Raw genomic sequence first — 18,302 nt, forward strand, 5'->3', positions numbered from 1 at the left:
CTATGATCTCACAGCTCTGTGTGACCCATCTAAGAGCACTGTCCCCCGTACAGACTGTGCTCCCTCTCATCCCTCTTCCTCCACAAAAATCCATTCAAGTGAAATCCATTATCGTGAAATTTACTGGCTGTGGCACATGCTTTTTGGGGTTTTTTTTTTTCCTGTATTGTACTCTGTCACTAATAGAGGACGATATATACTCCTAAATTCTTTCTTGCAGGCCATGTAGGCAATTTCTTCTCCATGCCGTTTGTCATTTCTTGCCATTTTAATACTCCGTATCTGGTTGTATAACCTTTTGTTCCTTCCCACTGCACCTTGCCTAGAGCATTACTGCTGGCTTTGAGAGAGGTGAAATAAAGGCTAGAAAAGGTGGCTCTGGCAGATCGCAGCAAGATCTGATGCTGTTCCATGTCTGCACCTCTGCTGTCTGGATTCACGCTGGTCTTACCTCAGCTCTGTCGCAGCCAAAACAGCTTCTCCAGCTTGGAGGCGAAACGCTTCAACGCACAAAACTGAGCCCTTTATCTTGCCATGACACAGGAATTCCACTGATCCCGAGACGAGTCCGTACACGGAAGCTCCTAAAAGGAAACATCAGTGTTAGGCTTGTGCTTGTTAACTTCCAAGTAGGAGCAGGGCTACGGGAGCAGCTCTGGATAGCTGCAGCACAAGGCTACCAAATACCCAAACTAACTCAGAAATAAAAAAATGACGACTTAAGGAGAAGAAAAAAACATTCTTGCAAGGGGAGAAATCAACTCCTTCCACCACTGAAGTGCCAAGGAGCCACTGACTGATGGCTGAGAGAGAAAACAAGCAATCCTGCAGTAGTTTTAGCCGTACCGTTAAATTCTGATTATGTCCTCATCAAGAAGCCTCATCAAACATTTTTAAAACTCAGCGCTTGTGATGTCAGTTTTAAGTAGGTGTGGGTTATTAGGCATTGCTTATAGAACAGGACAGTAGTGAGTTATTTTACAGTAGGAAGTGAAAGCAGCTCACATTGGACATTAAAAAAAAACGGGTATAACTGCTATTCATCCAGCAATTTAGCAAAGGCATAGAAGAGGTTTAACAAAATATGCTGTTTCTGGGCAAAAGCCAAGCTATCTTCAGGACACAGTGTATGTATGAGATAAATTGTATTTTCTATTCAAGCTGCGTTTAAAGAAGCAATATCATCATTGTAAGTAAGTGTGAACTAGGGGGCCTAGGGAACCTGTATTGCAGAGATTTACAGTACTATCAGCAAGCCTGTCCTGCTACAGCGTCCAGTTGGTGACAGGAGCCACCCCCAGTTCAGCACTGTTGAATGGCACAGGACCCCCGAAAGGCTGCTGAATGGGAGCTGGGGGGTCTCAGTTCTGAAATATCCTCCCTCCTTTGACCACGCGTGGTGGGAAGCCGCGGGGCAAGGGGCAGCCTGACAACAAACAAACTGACATGTGGAGTTGGCAGCCAGTCCAGCAGGGCTGCTTCTCTCTCCAGTGGAGAAACTCCAATTCTGAGACGCTTCACCTGTTGAAATTAATGAGAACAAAGTAATGAATTCAAGTACTAACTCACTCCCCTGCAGAAAGATATCATGATGAAATCAAAGAAAGATCTAGTTATCTTTCATGGTGCTGTGGCCTCGAGTGCTTCTTTAGGAAGGAGCAGCTCAGAAACACTGGGCAAGGATCTACCATTAATACCTGTGTATGGTGTTTTGCTATGAATCAATCAGCGCTGTTCTCTAAAGCTCTTTTAGCACAATAGGGAGAGTTTGAGGGGAAAATTACAAAAACTATGGCAGAATTACAGAGCAATATTTCAGAATTAATGTTTGCTAACAATAGAGAATTGTTTATTTTGCCCTGTGCTGCTTCTGACTCCCAAACAACTATTCTAATACTAGAGGGTAACAAAACTGATTGCTTTAGACTGAAAAAGATCCTGCTGTAATTTAAGAACATATCAGAATCAAAGCAATGGATTATAAAATGTCATCAAACCTTCAGCCACACTGATGCTATTGTATGATACATGTTTGTGTGAGAAATGTATAGTTATTGAATTCCAAATAATTTTCTGGATGAAATGCCATTTCATGAGTTTTTGTAATACAGCTTTATTAAATACAATCAGGATTTAATGTACAAAGTGTAAAAATAATTTGAATTTGAAATATATACAGTACTGTACATGTGCATTTAGTACAATTTTCGGGGGTTTTGTCTTGGTAGCATTCTGCGGGCTGGTAACGAGTCCCCAGGTTCCTTTGTGTCTTTCTGAAGAGCCTCAGCTACTTCAGAACTGCCTTTTGATGAGTTATTTGCTTCCCCGGTAGACCTGGAACTATTTTTGGGTGAAAGATGATCAGAGAAATTAGTAGCTATTGTATTGCTGTTATCTTTTACATAGTCAGTCTTCTTTTCCTCTGGTAAATTATTCATGAGTGCTTGTGTATTAATCATTGCAAGTTCTTCATCAGCAACCAGATCATTCTCAGAAAGATGGACAGTTTCTCTCGATTTTCTGCAGGGGGTGACATGACCAATATTCCGATTTGTTTCTGTTGATGACTTGCTACGCTGTAAACCCAAACTTCGTGGAGGGTGAAATGCTTTTTTTAACGATGGAGAAATGATTGAACAGATTGGTGTCAGTGGTGGAGGGGCGGGTATGCAACTGAGGAAGTCCATCGCTTTTCTCTTTTTGCTGTTTCTGGGATGGACTTCATTAGTTGTAGCAGATGAAGGCGTTTTTGCTGACCCTTGTGCGACGAGTTTCATATTGGGTGTGCTAGTTGACAAAGGGCTTGGATGCTTTATTTCAATTTTAGAAGAGATCTAGTTAAAAAGAGGTAAGTTTTATGTTGAATAGAATGTCCTACCATCGGCTTCCTCAATTACTTCTACAAAACGGGGAGGGGAGGAGGGGGGGAAACTTGAAACAAAAAAGCTATGTCATCATTCATGTCCAATTTAACTTTAGTTTGATACTTTCTGATGGTGACTAATATTATTCTTTCAAGTACTGATGCTTAGTAATTACTATTTACATATACTTTAAGACAGGACATTTACATTGTTTCTGAGATCTAAGATAAACGTATGGGAATTTTTCTGTGCCAGAGGGTAAGAAATCAAAGCTCTCATAATAAGGAGTTAGTATTCTGCTTCACTGGATATATCCTCAAGAGGTTGGTAAACAGGAAAAATGAGGAAAAAAATTTTAAGAAAAAAAGCGATAGAATATAGACCAAAAAACTCGATAACAATACACACAGGGTAGACCCTACGCAGCAAATCATTCAAACACATGCTTAACTTGAGGATACCTTTAATGTCTCACTTGTTTTAACTTGTTAATATATTTAATAAATTATATCAACTAAAACTTTAGAATTAAATATTAGTACTCTCTCTGAAATGGAAAAGGATGCCTTATAAGCTTAAATTTAGTCCCAAGGAATTGATCTCGAATCAGGGTGTTTCCACCTCCCTCGCAGCTAGTGGCAGGAAAAATCTTTGTTCTGACTGCCCTCAGGACTCCACATCAGGAACAACTTGCCACCAGCAGCCTTCATGGGAAACTTGACTACTATTCAACTCCTTTTTTGTCAAGACTGCTATAAAATGTAAATATTTACTAGGAATTGCCTCTTCCCTTTTAAATCTTGGAAATAGTGAACAATATCTAGGAAAAAAAGACAAAGGAGGTAAATTCTCTAAACAAGGGTAGGGACTGCAGAATGTCACGAAAGAAAAATTTACAGATCAAGATTTTTCCTTCCCGTGACATCCACGTCAGATAATCTTCACAATGGGACCAAGCAGCAATACATCATCTACAGGGAAAGGATGATGCATTTTACTCATATAAAATTCAGAATATTTAAAGTATGCTGTCAAAACATAGGCCACAAGGGGAGGTTTTCATGTACTGCTTGGAGGAAGAATAATCTCACGGTTCCTCCTGGGGAATAATCCTAGACCCACACAGAGAAAGCCTCTAATCAGCTTGCACTGCCCTTAAGGGAATTTACGGAGTGGACTGAGAACAGACACCATTCACCATTATCAGTATAAAACTTGTATCCTTCCTGTAATGTACTGGCAGTATAAAGCCAATATTAAATACCAGAATCTTACCAAACTTTTATCCTCTGCGTAAAGGCCTGAGCTGCAGGAAGGAGAGGGACATTCCAAGACACATCTTTTAGGTAAACTGGGTGTGAGCGAGCGGTTTCTTTGTAGCAAATTCATCAATTTACTTTCTGCATCAGAGCAAAAGGAGTCCACGTTCTATAAAGGAGAACAGATTACAATGCAGAATAGTTGTTTTTCAAACTGTGTAAGTACTACATGATCACAAACAAAGTATTTAGGACTTTGGTTTCTCATAATCCCACTAGAACTTTATTTTATATCAAACCAACAATTTAGAAGACTGCTGCGCTTTCCATGGAGAGAAATATCATACCTTCTTTTTATTGTTAACAAGAAAAAAATCCTTTTGTACTTAAACTGGCTTTTCAGTAAGAAGTGCAAATGCTGACCAAGACATGCTGTTTAGCACAGCTAGAAAATGGAAATAATAAAAAAAATAAATGAAACCAGCAATCTGATACTAAAGGTGTTCAACTGAGCAAGGCAATAAATTTCAACTTTAAAAAAGCTTGACCCAAACTGTGACAGGTTCCCTATTCACAGGTGCCATATTTTTGCTAACCAGAGAAGATTCGTGGTGCATCCTGAAGACAATGTTGGTCGAGTTGGATTGGGCATTCAATAGGTGATATGGAGAGTCCTCAAGGAAAAGTGCATTAGCACCTTACTCCACCTCCTGCAAAATCCCCTCAAATTCAACATTATGTGTATTACTTGTTTTAAAGATTTGTTAGTACTAACGGACTTTTTGGTGAAGAATGTAACGCAGCAGTAACTAAAATTAATCACTAAACTATAAATCTACAATTTACCTCTATCATACTTTTCAGTTCATTAATCTTCTCTTGAAGATAGTTTTCCTTTGGACTGGCTGAGAACACAGAAAGATCTCCAGCCAACAGCGTAGGAATTTCTGATCTGAATTCAGACTGCCACTGGAGGTTGCTTGCAGAAATGAATGAACAGCGGACAACTATATCTTCAATAGCAAAGTGTCTGAGATCTGTCCAGATCTTTACTGCCACCAAATTATAGCTTTCATCAGATAAGTACACCATAGTAGCAAAACCTAAAAGCAAGAGAAAGAAAGTTTGAATTAAACCTTAAAACTTTAAATAAAGGTTGATCATTGCAATTTGTAGCTATAAAAAAAATCACACAAGTCTTGAAAGAGAATTGGTAGGTATAGCATGGCAGCCTATCTGCACAGTAACAGATGTCTGATGCTTCATTCATATTCTACCATATCTCCCTACTGATTACAGAAAACAATTTTAAGTCTGTGTTCCAGTGCTTAGAAAACAATACTCCTGTGGTCCTCTGGTGAAGAGGGAGCTCACATACATGCACAATGCTACTTCTGCGGCCACTGAACACAGATGTGAGAATTTACTTAGAATCATAGAATGGTTAGAGTTGGAAGGGACCTTAAAGATCATCCAGTTCCAATCCCCCTGCCATGGGCAGGGACACCTCCCACTAGAGCAGGTTGCTCAAAGCCCCATCCAGCCTGACCTTGAACACTTCCAGGGATGGGGCATCCACAACTTCTCCGGGCAGCCTGTTCCAGTGCCTCACCACTTATGGAAAATAAAGAAAAGCTTCTCTTGAGCTTGGATCCTTCCTTACTAAATTCTTCTTGAGCTAATAAGCAAATAGTTTTTCTTCAGGAAAACAGAATTATCTGCCAGCATATCATGGTGATGGGCTATATCAGCAGGGTTTCACAGGCCTGAGATGCAGGTACAACACCAAGATCATTTTGACTTTTGAAATAAAAAAAATAGTACTTACTATTGGGAGGACATGAATGTGGCCCACAACATACCTGTTCTGCTAACAGAAACTACAACTCCGACTAAATCAACTTCAGCACATGGTGGCTGAAAAGAAGGATCTGACAAACTGGTGAATTTTAGAGCCTTTCTTGGAAAGAAAATCTGTACCAGCATCTCCTGTGATACCTGAAGAAACACAAAATTTTCAAGATTTTACAATACACTTATCTACACTATGATACCTTTTAGTGATACATCTTTATGCAGTTAAAGCACTTACTGATAGTTGTAGATACTGAGTTTTCTTTGTTGCTGTTAACTGTATGTTAATTGAGTCTGATCTTCCTTTGGACTGTGATGTTAACAGCTGGTAGATTCTGAACCGACTGCCTTCCTTTAACAATGAACAAACATCTAGTAGTGGACGCCAGATACTTAGTATCACTCCTAACAATATAAGGTTAAGTTATATTAGCTGTGCAATACTAATTTGAAGGCTTTTAAACAAATGAATCCACAACACTCCATCCCACCCAAGAGCCCCAAACCAAAACCCAAATAAAACCTGAAACATTAACAGGCAAGCTAGAATACTGTTGGGAAACTCTTCAAATCTACCTGTTATGTTGGCCAGTTAACATGTTCAGATAAGAGTTTTTCATAAGTTTCTAAGTACTAACCTTTATGTTTTTCTTGCTTTCTGTAGTCTACCACACATAATTTCCATACAGTAGACACATCTCTTTTGGAATAACTGTTTTCTTCATGTTCTGCTGATTCTAAAGCTTTCTTGAATTCTTCCTGTATCTGAGTTTGCTTTTTATCGTTTATCAACTGCCTGTAAGCATTCAAAGCTTTTAATTGGTCTTCACTGAGATATCCCTGTAACCAAGAGAAAAAATATTCAGTGTCTTTTTTATTAATTTTAAAAATATTTATAGGATTTTTTTGGTAGCCTCTTTCTTAAGTCTTCATCCCTTACAAGCAATTTCTTGTTCAACTGATACACTACTAGGACTTGAAATGAGGTATGTTACCACAACAGTCTCGACTGGTACTCAGCTGGTGCTCCATTGTCTAAGTACTACATTACACACTATTCTTACGTGATAATTAGTGAGAAGCCTGTTTAAGAGTGCATAACTAAGGTGAATATTTCATATAACAGGCATGCTTTCCTCTTTCATAAGAAATATTAGAAAAAAATTCCATAAGAAGAAGAGTTGCACCTCTCTGCAGGCTGTTATTTCTGAGCTGACAGTGATTTACGCTAAAATATATCAGGAGCGTTTCCCTCCTGACCAAGCCTTCAAGATCCAGATGCCTTTACGTGTAGCACCACAGATAGGCGTAACATTTTATCAAATAAAGTCACAGATCGTCTGGCTTTATAACAGTTAAGGACCCTGACTTGCAAAAGACGAGGCATGCATTTAATTTTTAACAACTGGCAGGGACTAGTCGCCTGCATCTTTATAAACAAAGGCATAAACACTTAAAAATTGTGAAGACAATATAATAAAATTTTTGACAAAAGTTGTGATGACAGTGACAATATAATAATTCAAACACTTCAGTGAACTGCACGCAAGAATAAGCGTGTGAAACTCACCACTTACGAGATGTACTTAGTTTTCATATATGCAAGACAAAGCAAAGCAATAAAATTACAAGTGACATTAACTTTTAATTGTGCTATATCCTGGATTTTTATATCAAGAGAAAGTGGCATTCTGTTTTGCAATCCAAGATATTATTAACCTATTTCAACAAGCTTTCATTAAAATAGTTTCAAAATTTTTGTTCTTCATTTATTTAGCAATAAGCATGCTGTAGAAAATCTCAAAAGGCAGCAAAGATTAATAATAATTTAATGGTTGATTTTAGCAGGAGGTACTAGATTGTAAATTATTCCACAAGCATTTCAAAATTAGCCCAGTAGGATCTACAGTTACCTCCATATAACCAGGATCAGACGCATTCTGAATTGCTTCATAAAGTTCTGCACCGTCTTGCAAATTATGGATTTGCTGTCTTGTGACTATGCATGATCTCGGTGTTCTTCTGCTAGTTCTCTCTGTTGAAAAAAAAAAAGCCATTATGTTGAGTACAACCAAAACACTTTAAAAGTGAAAGACGGACATCATTATGTAAGAGTGTTTGTGAGGAAAGATGCTCAGTCTTAGTGTTCAGGTCTACTGAGATACATCCTAAGCAGTGCCCACCTTGGGATGAAATATTGCTGTGTCAGGGCTTTGAAGAGAATGGAATTAACAATTCTACAATTTTGTAGCACTTCCCTCAGCATCAGCTCAATGGTAATTTTTTTAGTAGCCTGGCTACCAATACATTCAGGAAGAGTTTCCTAGATATACACTTATTGGCTTGGCTTTGCAGTTAAGTTTTGTACCGAAAGATCTTGATCCATAGGAAGTAAAACACCTAAACCAATACAACGCAAAATCAACAACTACAAAGAAAACAACCCAACACCCTATCTCTGCTTCTCTATCACCAGAGAAGTTTTTGCCAGTTTCTTCGAACTCTTCTGTAAGTGCCAAAAAAGTTTCTGTGTTCTTAGTACATGTTCTGAAACAACGAAAGCTTTACCTTCATGCTTTTCATATTCTGCTTGGATTTTTGCAAACAGAGCTTCCAGTTTCTTTTGTTGATCCTCTGCATGCTTGGCAGCTTCCCTTTCTTCAGCTCGGCTGTTACGGAACACGTATGAACCAGCTGATGTCTTTTCCATCCACTGAAATAAAAAGATTCAAACAAAACGCAGCCTTTTTTAAATGTTTAACTTCAGCTTCCTTCTAACACTTGCTGTTAAGCAAAAATGCTTTAAAAAATAAACAGGCAGTAGATCATAAGTTCTTTCAGTATAATAGATAAAAGGAAAAACCCCACAGCACTGGTTGATAAATATTCACTTTAAAGATACACAGACAGAATGGCACAGTAGTCAAAACTGCATGATTTAACAGCTGAAGAAACCATAGTTTATAGTAACAGGCATCACTGATGTAATTTTAGAAGATAGCTGGATCCCACTGTAGATACATTAAGATACCATCAAACTCAATGCATAAAAATGTACCAGAACTCCATTCTACCCAATTTTTCTTACAGTAGAAACAAACAGTACTGTTTGTTTTAACATGCTAGATTAGGTGCTGTAAAAGAACTATGATGTTGTTCTGCAGATGCTCTTAAACTTTTTCTGCCTGAAATGGTTCCATAGCACTACAGCCTTGTCCACAACCCTGTCAGAACTGGCTTGCCTGATTTGAAGAGACAGGAGCCAAACAAAGAGGTCACTGCTGCTGAAAGCGGTCCCTTCCCTTCCTTTGCTGCACAGTCCTATCTTCTCCCTTGCACTGCCTCTAGCACGTATCTGACCTCATCAGACTACATAGTTTGTTAATTCAACAGGCAGCAGTTTGTTGCATTGCTGTTTTGTTTGTTTTTTTTTTTAAGATGTATTGTTATTAGTTAGTTCTGGTTTAGTGAATTAGCTAAGCAACAGGACCAGGTGAGCTCCAGGTTTAGCACAGAGAAGCAGCAAGAGAATATAGTGAGAGCAGGATAAGGGAGGGTTGAAGGACAGATCCTTATGAGGCAGTGAATTGCTGAAACAGGCTCTGCCGACCTCATTTACCACATGCCATGTATTTCCTGCAGTATTCCCAGTTTGACACTTTTAATTAGGGTTACTGTGACTCCTACACTCCTTGACTCTTGAGGTAAAAGCAGAAAGACGGCCCAAGTCTTCTTATAATTTTGCTGTGTTTGAGTAGGAGTCTCAGCGTTTTTAAAAAAAATAGTAATAATCTACATCAGCACATCAATCTCTTGATACAGTGAGATACAAAGCACCACTTTCCTCCCCAGCCTGGAAGCCACGTACTGCGGTGCCGTTACAGATTACAGTCCACTTTCTGGGACCTAAATAAATGTTAGTTCTGTCAGGCAGTTCACATAGTAAGTACTGCAATTTCCTCCATTAAAGTAACATTCTAAGTATTAAAGTAATGATCCAAACCAAATATTGCTATTACATTTGCAGAATGCATCCTACATGGACCAACAGCTCTATAACACTTTAGAAAGAAAGCAATGAAAAAAATAACCCACCCTATATGTACATGCCAAGTGAAACATACTCTGAGAAAAGTGAACAAAATCTGAAACTTGTGTCCTGGTGAAACTGTTAACATTAAGAAGATCGATTACTAAATAAAAATAGTTTCTTTTTGTAGTTGATGTTGTTATAAAAGAAAATAGTTACAGTGAAGTCTGACCATATTTAAAATGTCTGGATATCAAGTGGTATTTAAAAGATGTTCACTCTATTTTACACCATAATCCCGTTCTTTTCAGTACTATTTTTAAGTAATAGATCTTACATAATATAGCCAGCTAGATGTAAGAAAAAGTAATATTACTAATGGTTATTAATATTTAAATTCTTTGCAGGGATATATACGTTAACGGTAGAAAAAACTGGGTTTCACTTCCACTTGGAGTCGTAATTGTCAATGTTTTTTTCTCCTTTAAAACAAAAGTGCTGTGATTTTTAGATTAGAGAACTGAAATTCAATTATTTCTGGCTTTTTGAAGCTGAAAGCACAGCCAACCAGAAGATACTGAGCTCAAATTCAAATTCTTCTTACAGCAGGATACTCCAGTCCTGAAATATTAAATACATGCACACTGCAAGAACCGCTCCTGTTCATTTTATACATAATGGTACATTTTCTTAAATTTTTTAGCTCTCTATATTATGTCTGGTTTGAGGAATGATATAGCAATTAACTAATATAATTTAAATCTCATAGAACCTGTTAGATTCGTAAAATACTTATATCATACCTGAATAGGGTAAGCTCTTTGAATAACTACATCAATACACCCCACTGCACCACCCTCACTGTAAAGCGATGACAAAGGCAAAGGGAAAGGTCTGGGATCCCGATGAAATCCTAGTTTTGCATTCCATCGTGCGCACCGAGTGCTGTTCGCTGAAATCTGAACAAGTTAAATGTTGAATGATAAACTGTCACTGGTAGGTTAAAAAAATATCCAATTTATTATATCTAGAGGAAAAACTATTTTCCCACTGACCTCACTAAGAATATCCCATCTTTGCACCCGAACATGTTACATTTTAATTTCATGGTTTCTTTTCACATTAAAGAATGTATTTTAAACAGGAACTAAAAATTTGATGAGTTAAAATTCTCTAGGAAATGAGCATCTATGAGATAAGCCATTGCTTTTAGCAGAGGAGCAAAATTTTTATGCTGAAACTTCACCCATCCTTTAATCCATCCATCCACCCAACTTTGATCATCCTCAAACAAGTCAAGATCCTCCTCCCCAAGCCCACCCTCTGATGACCTGTTTTTTTCCCCCATTCTTCCTCCAATTTCTGTATTGTCTGTGATGGATAAATACTTTTTGTAACTTGGTGCTTAACCAAATTAAACAGCTGAAACTGTCAAAACTCGCAGCAAAACTAGGCAGAATTGTGTATTATAAACTTCTCTTTCAACCCTATTGAACAGTGTCAGCTGCCTTGTGTCATGTCTTACAAATCTGGTTATTAAACTTCGACAAAACTTTGTCTGTGCAATAAAGCCCTGGCAAATTTTTTTCTGTTTACAAAATGTGGCTCAACTAAATAGCATCTATTACATTTCTCGGTCACATCCAGTCAAGCTGAACTAATATTTTGGTTTACCTTTAACATAAGGGAATCTGGCGCTTCCAGTGGCATACATCCATTCTGAGAGCCAACAAGTTCTGCTCCGTGCACTATGATCTTCTGACCAACAGTCAGCCTTCTTCTATGTAAGAAAGCTTTGAGAGGCGGATCCAGAAGAGCTCTAATCCCATACCAGCCATCAGTAACTTCAATTATTGCTGCTGCTTTTTTACTTTCCACATTCTTATTGCTACTGGTAGGAGATACAACGGTGCTTAGCGATATGATTTTAGAAATGCACAGTACAAGTGTTTTACCTGCCGCATCATCTCTTTCTGTTATTTTTTTGATTGCTGATCGTTTACTTTTATCAACTTCCAAATCATACCTACAAAAAAGAATTCATGATGCTTTGTTAAAGCTAACAAAATCCATCACATTGATTAAGCAATAGTTTGCTAAAATTGCTTTCAAGGAAAAACAATCTACGTGATTAAGTACCACTGTAGCCAAGCAAATGTTATCTAAGTTTTTGCAAATAACATGCACTACATTTTTAATATTGATATGCATAGGTTTAACAATATAAGCATTCTGATAAACAGCAAATGCAAGGTATTTCGTAATACAGCTCCAAATACACATACCTATATTTCAACTGCAACAGCACTGTTTCTGGTGTCAAACATCTGTTGGCAAATTCATGTGGAAAAGATACTTCCATGGCTGCCAGCTTCCATACAATCCACCTATAGTGATTGTAAACCCAGGCCTCTGTTATTAGCTTGGGATCCACACCAGGAGTGTCACAGAGGGCTCTGCAGATAAATTGTTAATAAATTAACCTCAGATCCACTCTATTCCCTAGCATTGTATGTACACAGGCAGTATTAACAAAGGAATATTTATTACAGTGAAAACGGGAAGGTTATGTTCCATAACCTGATCTGGTTATTGAAGTTTTGTCCTTATATGCCCTGGCAGCATGAACTTGAAATGGAGACTTTAGAGCCCTAGCAGCAGCTCCAGGGACATGCCCTGTCTGCTTCATGCAGTTATGCACAGAGCATGGAGGGACAGAGGTGACCTCTATTCCCTTCCAGCCCTGGAATTTCCCGTTTCCTTGATGAGTTCATTACAATCCATCCCCCTCTACTTTGCAGTTTCTAGAGTTGCAGTTTGAGTGTTTTCTTTTTGTGTTTTTTTTTTTTTTTTTTTTTTAAGCATGCACATGGACAACACATCTCAAAGAACTTCCAGTTGCTACTGACGAACTTTCTTCTCTCCATTGAGTGACCACTCAAATGAATTTTCATTCCGTGTGGAGTCCAAGCTGTATCATCATGACCCGCATGAGCTGGGTTGGAAACATCTATTTTTTTCTAGCTCTCACAGTCACTAGGAAGGCTATTTTCTTTCAGGAGGAAGAGAAAAAATTAGACCAGAGATTCAAATAGCTAAGCCATTAGACTGATTAGAACGTAAGATAAGTCCTATCAAAAGGTCAATTTCCAACTTGTTAGAAAGCCTCATGAAGTTTTTAAGGAACTGTATTGCAGTTGAGTGAACAAAAGAAACAATTTAAAAGCCAAAAAATCATATATAGGAAGAAAAGAAGCAGGTATGACCATCAAATTAATTATTAGTACAATAGAAGAGATCTAAGCAATCTCAAACTTTAGAAGATACTCTGTGATCTTTTGTGAAGGATATTGCAATTCAGGAGTTAAAGACAAAATTCAGTTCAAGATTAAGATCCTAAACACGGATGACTAAATGAAGACATATATATTCTAGTTGATAGAGATTCAGTTAAAATACTTAAAAAGATAAAAAGACTGATTCAGCCGACCAGAAGTATTTATTCTCAACCATATGCTTTAACATATAATAAAACCAGACAAGATACTGGAATTGAAGGCAACCTCTTGGGGAACAAACGCTACAAATTGCTGGAGAGCATATCTGGTATTCAGATCAGGTCAACACTGCCACCCAGAGCAGGTTCTGACACCAAAACCACCGTGGGTATTTTGGGATATAGAATAACCCAGAATGTATGTTCGTGGTTTCTCTCTACTGTTTCTGAAAAATGAATGTGGGCAAAGCCATATATCTGATGGCCTGACCACATAATCAGGAGCACATCTGAAAATCATTATTAAGACAAGCTACCTTTGGAACAAGAAGTTGGACTGTCTAAAAAGCCCAACATTTGGCACATCTAGCCATAAGATGTTTTATGCAAATACTTTAATACCTTTCCCACTCACAGGAAAATTGTGTGAAATTAATCAAGATTACCTCCAACACGCCTAAGCAGCAGACTGCAAATACACTGATCCAGAGTTGGATGCTTTGTTCCCAGAGATCTACTGCTTCTTGCCAAAAGCAACCTCAAACCTCATGTTTCCTATTAATTTGTGTAGTGGCTTTGCTCGTCAGCCTAGAAATAGCAGTTTTACATGAGAAAAGTGACCAGCATGCTTTCTAAAATGCACACAACTCCAGAACACTGACATGTAAGCAAGAGGCCCTGCACCGTAACTGCACATGGATGAACATCCCAGACAGTCCTTTAGGCATCTGCCATAAATGCTTTGTAGGAACGTTTCATCTAGCAAGGTATATCCCCAAAACAATCAACAATTCAACAATCGTGTCATCACTGGAGGGAAACACAGAATCAGGGATGGTATTGCTAATAGCAAAATACTTGCCAAATGGGGAGGAAACAGGCAAGTAACAAGTTAGGTCAAGTTTTGCGCGCTCTGCCTCCAAGTGATGACATAAATGCATGCGCCTATAATCAATGCCACAAGGTGCAAAGTGGAACTGTGCGAGGATTAGCTCTGCCTTACAGTATTCAGGGAAAAAAACACAATCAATTTTAAAGACTGCTCTGAGACAGACTTGGTTTCCTGTCAAACACAGTCTCAGTAACTTCTAAACATTTCTAAACAAGTCAAAGACATGAGGGTGATCTGGAATAGCCAACACAGATTTACAAAGAGCAAATCATGCCTAACCAACCCAATTGATTTCTATAATGAAGTAACCGGTGCTGTGGGAAGGGAAGTAGATATTGCGTATGTTAGACTGTAAAAAGTTGTCAAAGTCCTTGCTCTTTATCACAAGATTGGTAAGATATGGGGTGGATAAGTAGATAAAGTGGGTGGAAAATTGGCTGGATGGCTGAGCATAAAGAATTGCAATCAACTATACAGTCCAGCAGGTGGGAATTAACTAGGGGCACTTCTCAGGTATCAATACAGTGTTGTTTAATGTCGTCATTAACAACCCAGATGATGGCATGAAACACACCTGTGGCAAGTTTACAGACGACACCAAATTTGGGGAAGTGGTTGATAAACTGTGGGGCAGGGTTGCTATTTGAGAAACAAGCTGCCAGGAATCTCATGAAATTCGACAAAAGCCAAGTCTTGCACCTCTGATGGAACGACAACCCAAGATTGAGGCAGCAATGTGTCCTTGCAACAAAGCAGCACAAACACATCCTGGGCTGCATTATGAGCAAAGCCAGGAAGGCAGTGATCTTCCTCCTCTCTTTAGCGCATGAGAGCCTGCACCTGAAATTTCATTCCAGCTTTGGATTCGCCAGGACAAAGATGCTGATATGATGGAGCAAACCCCGCAGAGGGCCACCAGGGTGATCTTCCCGTGCTCTCGAGGGCTAAGCACATGACATACAAACTAAGAGAGCTGGGTTTGTTTGAACTTGAGAGATTTAAGATTTAATTTAAGACCTTACTGCTGTATACAACTACCTGAGTGGAGGATTCAGAGAAGACACAGGGACAGCCTCTTCTCAGAAGCATACAACAACGGGATGAGAGGCAACCAGATACACATTGGAACATGGAAAATTCTAATTGGGAGATAGCGGTTGTTGGTTTGGTTGGGTTTTTTAAACTGTAAGAGTGGTCAACTGGTGCAGGCTGTCCAGAAAAGCTGTGGAATCTGTCCTTGGAGGTGTTCAAGACTCAGCTACACAAATCCCTGAGTAATTAATCTAATTCAAAGTGTGTTGAACAGGGCCTTGGACTGGATGACTGCCAGCGGTCCCTTCCAGCTTTAACTGTTCTATGATTCTGTAAACTCCTGCACTTGATGGATCTTCACTGAGTAGTTGTTGGGTATGGACACAGAACATCTCCAGTTCTCCCATGACGAACAAATATTGTTGACACCAAAACCAGCTTCCAAAGTCATGGCAATGACTTTGGCATCAAAAACGTTTCACAAAGTCATGTGGGAGAAGCTCTTAATGATGCTTGCTCTGCAAGAGCAGAAAGCAATTTTTTTTAATGAGGAAGTACAGATCACAATGTGGAAGTACACATCTTGTAACTAGTCAATTTTTCCCATATTGGATTACTGGCCCCAACTTCACCAATTCAAACTTTCAAACAGAAGCAGTCCTTGACCCTGGAACAGACCTATCTCTGCCACACTTCGGTACTGGGAAGCAAACGTTGTATACCTCTTGAATTCTGATACTGCGTAGGTTGGCAATGCGTGCTTGACTACAAATATTACTCAAATACAGGCCTCTGCCTTGAGTGTTTGTGTGAATGTGTAGCAACAGTGACACTGACCTGAAAAAAAGAGCACCTCAAATTTACGAAGGAAATCAGGAAATAATGGTTAGGCATTTTCTGAAGCTTTCCTGGAACAACAGTACACTGGTTGTTCCTTGTTCTGTTGCACATGCTTTTGATGTAATTATAATGTACAACCTTGCTTACAGTAAAACAAAACATAGTTTTTATGAAAGCGTTTAGGAAAGATGCACTCAACACAAACACTTTTTTTCAGCTCATCTTAAATGACCTGCAAAAGGAAGGACAGAAGGACCAGGAAGAGTGCAAGAGCAAGGGCTGTCTGTGGGTTTTGTTTTTTTCTTTTTTCTTCTTACATATACTCAAAGGAAAGCTTGAATGAATAAGCAAGTTTTACTATTGACTTCCTTCAAACCATATGTCAACTTTAAAAAAATTATATTGAAAAAATACATTTTCAGCCCTGTCCTCCGAAAGAAGCTCTAAGCACCTCCCCAATCAACGTTCATTCCCATCAATAAACTCTAGAGCCCAACAGAAATAAATCCTTTTCCATTTGAAATAAAAACAAATCAAAACCTATTAATGGTAACTAAACAAAATGGTAGAGCTCTGAATTAACAGAAAACAGTAATATTTTTCTAGACTATTTACACTACTGAAGAATCCCCAGAAATTTTCTAAATTGACTTTGTATGCTTTCTTTAAAGGTCAGTGAAGACCAAGACAACATTAGTCTACACAGTAAATTTACAGCCCTACAATATCTTTATCTGCAGTAACAAAGATGTACTAAAACTGCACAGTAAAAAAAGAAGTCAGAGGTTTACAAAAGATCACAAAGATTTACTCTAGGGGATAAAAGAATCACTAACTAATAAATAGCATACTTGCCTCAAGTACATAAGTAACAGTACCTGTAAAACTCCTTTTTTCCAGCTTTTCCCTCATCTGTAGGTATTAGCCATCCTCCATCAGCAAGCTGTATCCCATTTCCAGCTAATATATAATCCTTACTAAAAAAGTCTTTGATGAGAAACTGGAAAGATTCCGCATTTGTGCTGTTAACTTGTACGCAATGTTTTGAAACACCGTATGTATAAAGCTGCAAAAAATCAGATGAAAAAGACAAAATAATGACAATACAGTAAGAATTCAGCTAAGAGTTTTTATATGTAATGTTATAAATTCAAATAGGCTGAGACAACTTTTGTCCGATGTTGTCATTTTGTATATAATCTAAGCAGAATGGAGGAATTCCCAGCAATTATTTTAGCAGAACAGCAGCATCACAGTGTGCTTTAAAAGTGTTTAAAAAAATTCAATTGGCTTTGTACCTTCACTGTATCAAAAGCAAGAGGCTTTTGATAAAACTTAGGCTTGTGTAAGTCTGTAACTGTTGTCTTAAAAAGCTCTTAATGTGGGTTAAAAGTCAATATCAACTATAATTGGTGGATTTTTTCCTTATTTGATGCTTCTCTTGTTTGATTATAAGACTACAGAGACCATTATTATGACTGTTATTATTTGGAATAGTCTTAAAAACTGTGGCAAAGCTTCTTCGAAAACTGTAGCAACTGGTGTAACAGCTACTGTAAATACTTATCTCAAACCTGAAGAATGTATCTATTCAAAAGCTACTGAGTTTTTGTTTGCTTGTCTTAAGGAACAGATCCTGGGAAAGACACGCAGTAAAAAGACATCAACATACCTCTTCTGTAGAATAAAAACTCGGAGATTTATCTCCTACTGCAGTTTTCAGAGAGATTCTATTTCTTGCTGATATTTTAATGACATAAAGACTGCCTGGCTGTGAGCTAATATTTTGCCTATATTTCTTTTTAATTCTCATTTCCTGCAGATCTCTGGCACAGCGGAGATTTGTCATCATCTTGTTCATAGCTGCAAAAAAACCCAACCAAACACCCCAAACCATCAAAACTTTTTACAGTAGATACCGACTTAAGATATACAGTCACACTATAAAAGCAGATTCAGATAAGCATATTTTCTAAGCCACTCTAAATATTCAAAGTTTAATGCATTTAAAAAGCAGAGTTTACTGAAGATATTT

The 18,302-nt window shown here is 38.2% G+C and overlaps 1 protein-coding gene across 1 annotated transcript in view; it reads right to left on the reverse strand.

The window, feature by feature from the left end:
- Positions 1-1,178: 1,178 nt before the first annotated feature.
- BRCA2 (BRCA2 DNA repair associated) overlaps positions 1,179-18,302 on the reverse strand; it is a 38,500-nt gene continuing 21,376 nt past the window's right edge. The window contains exons 14-26 of the mRNA XM_074145197.1: positions 17,940-18,130; positions 17,146-17,333; positions 12,293-12,463; positions 11,682-12,033; positions 10,811-10,966; positions 8,546-8,690; positions 7,891-8,012; positions 6,616-6,817; positions 6,216-6,382; positions 5,986-6,121; positions 4,970-5,226; positions 4,140-4,292; positions 1,179-2,834 (exon numbers count right to left, since the gene is read on the reverse strand). Of these exons, the coding sequence (XP_074001298.1) occupies positions 2,196-2,834; positions 4,140-4,292; positions 4,970-5,226; positions 5,986-6,121; positions 6,216-6,382; positions 6,616-6,817; positions 7,891-8,012; positions 8,546-8,690; positions 10,811-10,966; positions 11,682-12,033; positions 12,293-12,463; positions 17,146-17,333; positions 17,940-18,130 (2,879 nt within the window). The 3' untranslated portion in view covers positions 1,179-2,195. The remainder of the gene's footprint in view (positions 2,835-4,139; positions 4,293-4,969; positions 5,227-5,985; positions 6,122-6,215; positions 6,383-6,615; positions 6,818-7,890; positions 8,013-8,545; positions 8,691-10,810; positions 10,967-11,681; positions 12,034-12,292; positions 12,464-17,145; positions 17,334-17,939; positions 18,131-18,302) is intronic.

The sequence above is a fragment of the Numenius arquata genome, chromosome 1 (assembly GCF_964106895.1).
Source record: "Numenius arquata chromosome 1, bNumArq3.hap1.1, whole genome shotgun sequence".
In the NCBI taxonomy this organism is placed as follows: Eukaryota; Metazoa; Chordata; class Aves; order Charadriiformes; family Scolopacidae; genus Numenius; species Numenius arquata.